Here is an 8,587-nt window from a genome sequence, read left to right on the forward strand (position 1 = left end):
CAAAGAAACACTTCATGCTTCAAATTTTTCACACAACAGTTACCATACGTGCATGCTACGTGACTTGCAAACCTCAACACAAGTATTTCTCAATTTCACAATTACTCAACTAGCATGACTCTAATATCACCACCGTTATATCGCAAAACTATTGCAAGGAATCAAACATATCATATTCAGTGATCTACAAGTTTTATGTAGGATTTTATGACTAACCATGTGAATGACCAATTCCTGTCATCTCTCTAAATAGATATAAGTGAAGCAAGAGAGTTTAATTCTTTCTACAAAAGATATGTCCACACTCTAACAAATATAAGTGAAGCAAAAGAGGATTCTACAAATGGCGGTTTTCTATGTGAAGAGAAACAGACAATCCAAACTTCAAATGATATAATTGAAGCACATGAAGCATTTAATAAAGCCATACTAAAAAGATATAAGTGAAGTGCAAAGAGCATTCTATAAATCAACCATGGACTATCTCATACCAGCATGGTGCATCAAAGAAAAGTGAAAACTAAATTCAAAAGATGCTCCAAGATTTGCACATATCACATGAACGAAACGAATCCGAAAACATACCGATACTTGTTGTAGAAAGATGGGATGCCTTCCGAGGCATCCCCAAGCTTAGACGCTTGAGTCTCCTTGACTATTTACCAGGGGTGCCTTGGGCATCACCAAGCTTGAGCTCTTGTCTCTCCTCCTTCTCCTCACATCGAGACATCCTCGATCTTCGAACACTTCATCCACACAAAACTCAACAGAAAGCTTGGTAAGATCCATTAGTATAATAAAGCAAATCACTACTCTAAGTACTGTTGCAAACCAATTCATATTTTGTTTTTGCATTTTAGCTACTGTAATATAAATTTTCCATGGCTTAATCCACTGATAGAAATTGATAGTTTCATCAAAACAAGCAAACTATGCATCAAAAACAGAATCTCTCTTAAACAGGATAGTCTGGAGTAATCTGAACATTCACCATACTTATGGTACTCCAAAAATTCTGAAAAATTTAGGAAAAATAAACAATTTGTATAGAAAGACAGTGCAAAAATTTTCAGAACCGTTTGACGTTCCAATAAAAAAAATGTAAAATCGCGCACTACAGCCAAAGTTTCTGTTTTGCACCGCACAAACCAACAAGCAATGTAAACATCCTAAAGGCAAATCTTGGCACATTATTTTTATGATAAAATTAATTTATACTTTATAAAAGAACACAACATAAATAAATGACTCTCTCAAACTTCCGGGTTGTCTCCCTGGCAGCGCTTTCTTTAAAGCCATTAAGCTAGGCATATAGTGCTCAAGTAATGGATCCACCTGGATCCCAAGGTATATCAAAGCCAATTTTAATTAACAATGATTTGTGATTTAGTAGTGAGCACAAAGTAACATATATCATGCAACAACAAAGTCTAACTCTCTTCCTATGCATCGTCATGTCATAAAAGAACAATTCATGCACACATAGTAAAGGCCAATGCATAGTATAAACAATTTCTTGCAATTTTATCATATTAGAAACATGGAGGGGAGGAGATGTAGTTCCTCTCTCATAATAATTGCAAGTAGGAAAAGCAAGCACATGCATATTATATCTATCAAAATCATCATGTGTAGTAGTAAAAGGCAACCCATCAATATAATCCTTAATAAGGGCAAACTTCTCCGTTATAGTGTAGTCTGGAGAATTCAAAAAGATAATAGGACTATCATGTGTGGGTATAATAGCAAAAATTTCATGTTTAACATAAGGAACTATAGCAAGTTCATCTCCATAAGCATAATTCATATTGGCATCTTGGCCTCAAGAATAGCAAGCATCAAGTTCATCAAAAAGGGATATTTCAAACGAATCAACGGGATCATAGCAATTATCATGGCATTCATCCTTTGGTAAGAACGAAGGGACATTAAATAATTTATGAGTTGGAGAGTTACTCTCATTAGAAGGTGGGCACGGGTAGCTAATCCGATCTTCCTCCTTTTGTTCTTCGCTCTCCTCATCATCTTTTTCATCCAATGAGCTCATAGTTTCATCAATTTCTTCTTCCATAGACTCCTGCAAAATATTAGTCTCTTCTCGGACAACGGAGACTTTCTCAATAAATTCATTAATATCATAATTGTATTTATAATTCTCATAGCAATATTTAAGGATATCTAAATTTTCAGGTCTATAAACTAAATCATCAAAATCTTCAAACTCTTTAAACAAAGATTCAATTTCACAAGCACCCTTAAAAGCAACAAATTCTTCTATTCGTTCCACATCATAGTAATCATATATACCATTAGCATAAGAAGCTAAGGTTTCATTATCATTAAAATTGCATGAAAAGGGAAGGTGTGGAGCCATCATCCTAGAGCAACAAGCATAGTTGCCGAGCATACCAATGCAACATATAAATTTGATCCCATAATAGTTTCCCTTTTTGAGTCAAGCGATAATCCCTTAAGTATTCACGTTGAGCCAACGTGTCTCCCATTATATAATTGAATGGGGTTTTCTCAGGATTATTGAAGTAGTGCATAATATCTTTCACATAATGAGCATCGAGGGTTTAGGAGGTTCCCCATCTCCATGAGTAGCAAGTAAACCTATTTTTTGGTATTTCGTGTTCCATATCCATAAATAAAGATAGAGAACAACTTAGAACAGCAAATAAAATCCACTTAGTGATAAAGCAAACAAGCACACACGAGAATATTCACCCCACGCTATTGCTCCCCGGCAACGGCGCCAGAAAAAGGTCTTGATAACCCACAAGTATAGGGGATCAATTGTAGCCTCTTTCGATAAGTAAGAGTGTCGAACCCAACGAGGTGCTAAAGGTATAACAAATATTCCCTCAAGTTCTATCGACCACCGATACAACTCTATGCACGCTTAATGTTCGCTTTACCTAGAACAAGTATGAAACTAGAAGTACTTTGTAGGTGTAACGGGATAGGTTTGTAAAAATATAAAGGGCACGCAAATAAAACCTAGGGGCTGTTTTAGGTAAAGAAGCAATAAAGTTAGTATAGCGAGTGTGGAGAAGTGGTGGTAGGAGTTGCGAAATTGTCCCTAAGCAATTGACTACTTTACTAGACCGATAGCAAGTTTTATGTGGGAGAGGCCACTTCTAGCATGTCATCCCTAACTTGGAATTCTATGCACTTATGATTGGAACTATTAGCAAGCATCCGCAACTACTAATGTTCATTAAGATGAAACCCAACCATAGCATTAAGATATATTGGTCCCCCTTCAATCCCGTATGCATCAATTTCTATGCTAGGTTGAAGCTTCTGTCACTCTTGCCCTCCAATACATAGTACTATCAACATACAACTAACCCTATGGTATGACCCACGCGCGCGCTCATATGATGGGCACCAAAGGACAACAACATAACCACAAGCAAATTAAACCAATCATAGCAATTTACCAATTACCGATAGGACAACGAAAATCTACTCAGACATCATAGGATGGCAACACATCATTGGATAATAATATGAAGAATAAAGCACCATGTTCAAGTAGAGGGTGCAACGGGTTGCGGGAGAGTGGATCGCTGTAGATAGATGGGGGAAGGTGATGAAGGTGTCGGTGAAGATGACAGAGGTGTTGGTGTAGATCGCCGTCACACGATGATGGCCCCAGCGGCGTTCCGGCGCCACCGGGAGAGAGGGGGAGAGAGCCCCTTCTTCTTCTTCTTCCTCGACCTTCTCCCTAGATGGGAGAAGGGTTTCCCCTCTGGTCCTTGGCTTCCATGGCATGGGAGGGGCGAGAGCCCCTCCGAGATTGGATATGTCTCTATCTATTTCCGCGTTTTTCTGCCTTCCAGATTCTAGCCTTTCACCGTTTCTTATATTCCCGGAGATCCGTAACTCCGATTGGGCTGAAATTTTAACACGATTTGTATCTAGATATTGGCTTTCTTGCAGTGAAAGAAGGGCACCAACCACCTTACGAGGTGGCCACGAGGGTCAGGGGCACGCCTCCCTGCCTCATGGTCCCTCGGGCATCGTCTCGCGTTGATTCTTCTTCCGAAAAATCACATATATTCCGAAAAAATCTCCGTAAGTTTTTATACCGTTTGGACTCCATTTGATATGGATTTTCTGCGAAACAAAAAACATGCAACAAACAGGAACTGACACTGGCACTGGATCAATATGTTAGTCCCAAAAATAGTATAAAAAGTTGCCAAAAGTATATGAAAGTTGTATAATATTGGCATGGAACAATAAAAAATTATACAATGGAGACGTATGAGTCTCCAAGCGACCGAATGCGGCAGCGGCGACGGCGTCCCGGAAGAAGAACAAAGCGGTAGACGACTCTTTTAGGCGGCCGAAGAAGAAACTTGCAGGGCGTCCAGTCGAGCTTCCGCAGACTGAAGCGCCGGAGAGCTCACAATTTGTTGTGTCGGCGGTCGGTGCGCACAAGGTGTTTGATGAAATGCCCACAAGGTATGATTTCGCCCCCCATTTTTGTTGTTTTTTACATGAATGGATACATATGGATAGCTTAGTTTTCTTCTACATACTTTGTCGGGGGGATGAACCCCTGGCAAGCAATGGAACCCGGATCCTTTTCAAAAACATCAAGGCTAGCAACGACCCTCAATCCGGCTTGCCCTTGCCGGATTCCGCAACCTGGCCAAGACCCGCAATTCGGCCAAATCTCGTAACCCGGCCAAATCCGCTCGCGCATGCCGCCGGTCCTAGCGAGTCAAGAATTCCTTGACAAGTAAGCGCAATTGTAGTGCGCCCCTCAACCCGGCCATGGGTCAGCTCCCGTCCCGTCCAGGGCGTATGACGGAAAAAGTACTCATGAAGAGATGAGCAAGGCAACAGCGGGCCACCTACCCCGCTGAGCACAGCCGGCGTGGCTACAGTGCATCCCCCATCCTGCTGACGCAAGCCGATGGTGACCAGGCGACGTGCCACTGTAGCCGAGCCGGCTCAACCACTCCGTGATGCACGACAAGATGGGGAACAGTGCCCTCTGGCACCAGGGCCCGCGCCTAAAGAATCCGGCGTACCCTGGTACCTGGCAAGCCCCAGCTCTGGCTTCCCAGACGCTGACATCCCGGCTCCACGACCATGTAACTTTACCATTGTAATCCTGAGGGGTTGGCCTATAAACCCCCCCAGGATGCCTCCATGCACGGGAGAGCACATACGATCAGGTCACCAGCAGAATACACACACAGGGAGAAGGAGCAACCTATGCCCTGGCCTGTCTTCCTTCCTCCCCAAAATAGCTCCAGGAGCAAGCTTGTATCATCCACATATAAATCACACTCGGCAGGACAAGGGGTGTTATCTCTTCGGAGAGCCCCGAACCTGGGTATGTCTTGCATCCCTTGCTCGCTGATGCCGACCCTGCCTCTGGAGCCCATCGGTGCCCTCGAGCCCGCCCCTCTCTTTAGCCATCCTTTGGCATCTGCCATGCGCCCACCATGACAGTTGGCGCCCACCGTGGGGCAACTCAAGGTCCTGATCGGAGACATGTTCCAGATGGGGCCCTTCATCGACTTTGGCGAGCACATTGCGCACTGCGCATTCCCCGCACCTGGCGCGCCAATGGCTGGCCCCACCAACTCGCTCATCGCCTCCTTCGACGTGCTACGCATCTCCGACGCATCCGTAGCCAATAAGTACCCCAGCGGGGTGCTCGACGTCACCGACTCGCTTGTCCCCCTCGGTGGCGAAATCTCCGTCGGGGTGCCGGATCTCTGTGTCTGGGTGGAGGCGCTCGCCACCGACTCTGACTCGGCTTCTTCTAGCACCTCGAAGAAGGCCACTGCCACCAAGGCCGCAACGGAGTGCGCCAGCGTGCCCGACCCGCTGCGCGCCATAATGCAGAACCTCAGCATTCCCATTGCCACCGACCTTAACGCCACCAACGCCACCCAGGCCCTGGCCCAGCTTGAGGAGGGGCGCAAGCGCCTACTGGACGAGGCCAAGATGCTTGCTACTACACATCGCCGGTTGGAGTCTGTCCAGCAGGAGCATGACGTCGCGTACGGCTTCACGCCAGCCGCAGCAAAGCCCAGCCGGGTTGGTGAAGTGCGGAACCGTGGCGCCGCCATCGGCCGCGCACTGGGCTTGATCCCGACCGTCTACAACACCCCCATGAAGAACATGCACGCCGCGGAGGCGGCCGCAGTGGGTCTGGAGAAGCTGCAAGGCGAAGAGATGTAGGAGCGCCTGCGGCGCGTAAGCGAGCTTCTCGGCGCTGCGAACACGCAACATGACAACCTCGACCATCCCGCTGCGTCTAACTCGCGCCGCACCAAGGATCTTGAGCAACGGAACACATCGTCTTCCCCGCCCCAGCGAAGCTCACTCTGGCTACACCCGAACCCGGTGCAACCGTGCCCCAAGAGCTGGTGGTGGCCAGGGCAATGAGTCGGCTCCGGAAGAGCGGCACCAGCAAGATCTCCCCCCACAATCCAGCCAACGCGACTGTCCGACTACGGTCGACCTAGCTCCCTGCGGCCCGGTCGCAAGCTGGCTAGGCCTGCATGCCATCGACGATGTCGACACTCGCCATCGCCTCGATCAGCTCGCCCTCTCCCTCGAGTTGGAGGAAGACAATGTTGTCAGGCCGGCATGGTTCGGTCCGCGCATTCGGGATGAGCCCTTCCACAAAGGGTTCACGCTGCCCCGTGACACTCCCAAGTACAATGGGACCGTCAAGCCAAAGGATTGGCTCATCGACTACACCACCGCCATCGGCATCGCGGGCGGCAACAGCCGCCTTTCGGTGCGCTACACCCCACTCATGCTCCAAGGGTCAGCCCGCACATGGTTGAACAGCCTGCCGGCCGGCAGCATCAACGCGTGGGTTGATTTCGAGCAAGCCTTTGTCCGCAACTTCACCGACACCTACAAGCGTCCCAGCCGCCCCAGTCAGCTCGCCATGTGCGTGCAGGGGCCAACGAAAAGCGTTAGCGAGTACCTCAAACGCTGGACCGAGCTTCAGAACAGTTGCGAGGGCGTCGATGAGGTCCAAGCCATTTAGTACTTCGTGAGTGGCTGCCAAGATGGCATCCTGCTCAAGCACAAGCTCTTGCGCTCCGAGCTGACCACCATGGCCGCACTCATGGTCACGACGGACAAGTACGCCATGGCCGACTCCGCCATGATGATCCAAGTGGTGCTGGACGAAGCCGGCAAGGCGTTGCCGGCACCACCCGCCAAGCCGACTGGCGAGAGCAGCCGCCAGAAGAACAACAAGCGCAAGGCCGACTAGCAGCCCCCCCGCTATGACAACCGCCTCGTCGCAGCCGCCGAGCAAGCGCCCACGACCGAGCCGACCGGCAAGCGCCCGTGAACCGGCAAGACGGCATGGCAACCCTCCATGAGCTTTGAGGAGATGCTCGACGCTCCCTGCAAGCACCACAACAGCACAAGGCCGTTCATGCACCCGCTTCGGTAGTGCTCCATCACCAAGAGCATCATGAGGGGTGATATCCCACCGCCTCTGGCCCTGGCTCTGGGCGCAACATAGCCGCCGCCGCCGCCTCATCTCCCGCCCCCGGCAAACGGCACGATGCACGATGATGTCTTCCCCGACCAGAACACAAGATACATCATCTTCACCAGCCTTGGCGATGACAAGCATAGCGAGCGCCTGCTCTGGCAGGAGGTGAACACCGTCGTCTCGGTCGTGCCGGAGTATATGCACTGGTTGGAGCGCCCGATCAGCTGGACCCGGGAAGACCACCTAGCCATCATGTCGAACCTAGGGGGCTATGCCCTCGTCCTTGACACCAACATCGTCGCTGCCAGCGTACTTGCAGGTTCTCGTGGGTTCTCATTGACGGCGGCAGCAACATCAGCATCCTCTACCGCGACACCATGACCAAGATCGGCATCGAGGCCAAGCACTTGGAGCCATCCCAAACGGTGTTCCACGGCATCGTGCCGGGTCTCTCCTGCTCCCCCATCGGTTGGATCCGGCTTAGCATCCTGTTCAACACGAACGGTCATTTCCGATGCGAACCCATCTGGTTCGAGGTGGTGGACCTGTCCAGCGCGTACCATGCATTGCTGGGTCGGCCTGCGCTCGCCAAGTTCATGGCGGTCCCCCACTATGCCTACCTAAAGATGAAGCTGTCGGGTCCTAAGGGCCTCATCACCATCGTTGGCGACTACAGGAAGTCCCTGGAGTGCACCCAAGCCCACGCCAGGTTGACCGAGTCATTGGTCATAGCCGAGGAGCGTCGCTAGGTCGACCGGATCGTCGCACTAGCTGGCGAGCAACCGGCTGTGCCAGCTTCAACTAAGGAGTCGGCCGGCGAGGCCTCATTCCAGCCGTCCAAGGAGACCAAGAAGGTCAAGCTGAACCCGGAAGACCCCAGCTGCAGCAAGTACGTCGTCGTGGGCACCCGCCTCGATAGCAAATAGGAAAGCAAGCTTGTCGACTTCCTCCATGAGAATCGGGATATCTTTGCATGGTCCCCAAAGGACATGTCGGGAACTCCAAGGAAGTACGCCAAGCACAAACTACACATTCGCAAGAACGCCAAGCCTATCCGTCAACCATTACATCGCTTTTCAGAAG

At 49.3% G+C, this 8,587-nt stretch overlaps 1 protein-coding gene across 1 annotated transcript; it reads left to right on the forward strand.

Annotated features, from left to right (window-relative positions):
• The first annotated feature begins 7,573 nt into the window (after nucleotides 1-7,573).
• On the forward strand, nucleotides 7,574-8,253 carry LOC147979284 (uncharacterized). Its single transcript, XM_087515131.1, has 2 exons — nucleotides 7,574-7,710; nucleotides 7,824-8,253. Exons 1-2 carry the CDS (start codon nucleotides 7,574-7,576, stop codon nucleotides 8,251-8,253), a joined length of 567 nt encoding a protein of 188 aa, XP_087371257.1.
• The last annotated feature ends 334 nt before the right edge of the window (nucleotides 8,254-8,587 follow it).

The sequence above is a fragment of the Triticum urartu genome, chromosome 3A, assembly GCF_056163025.1.
Source record: "Triticum urartu cultivar PI428250 chromosome 3A, HENAU_Tu73, whole genome shotgun sequence".
Lineage (NCBI taxonomy): Eukaryota > Viridiplantae > Streptophyta > Magnoliopsida > Poales > Poaceae > Triticum > Triticum urartu.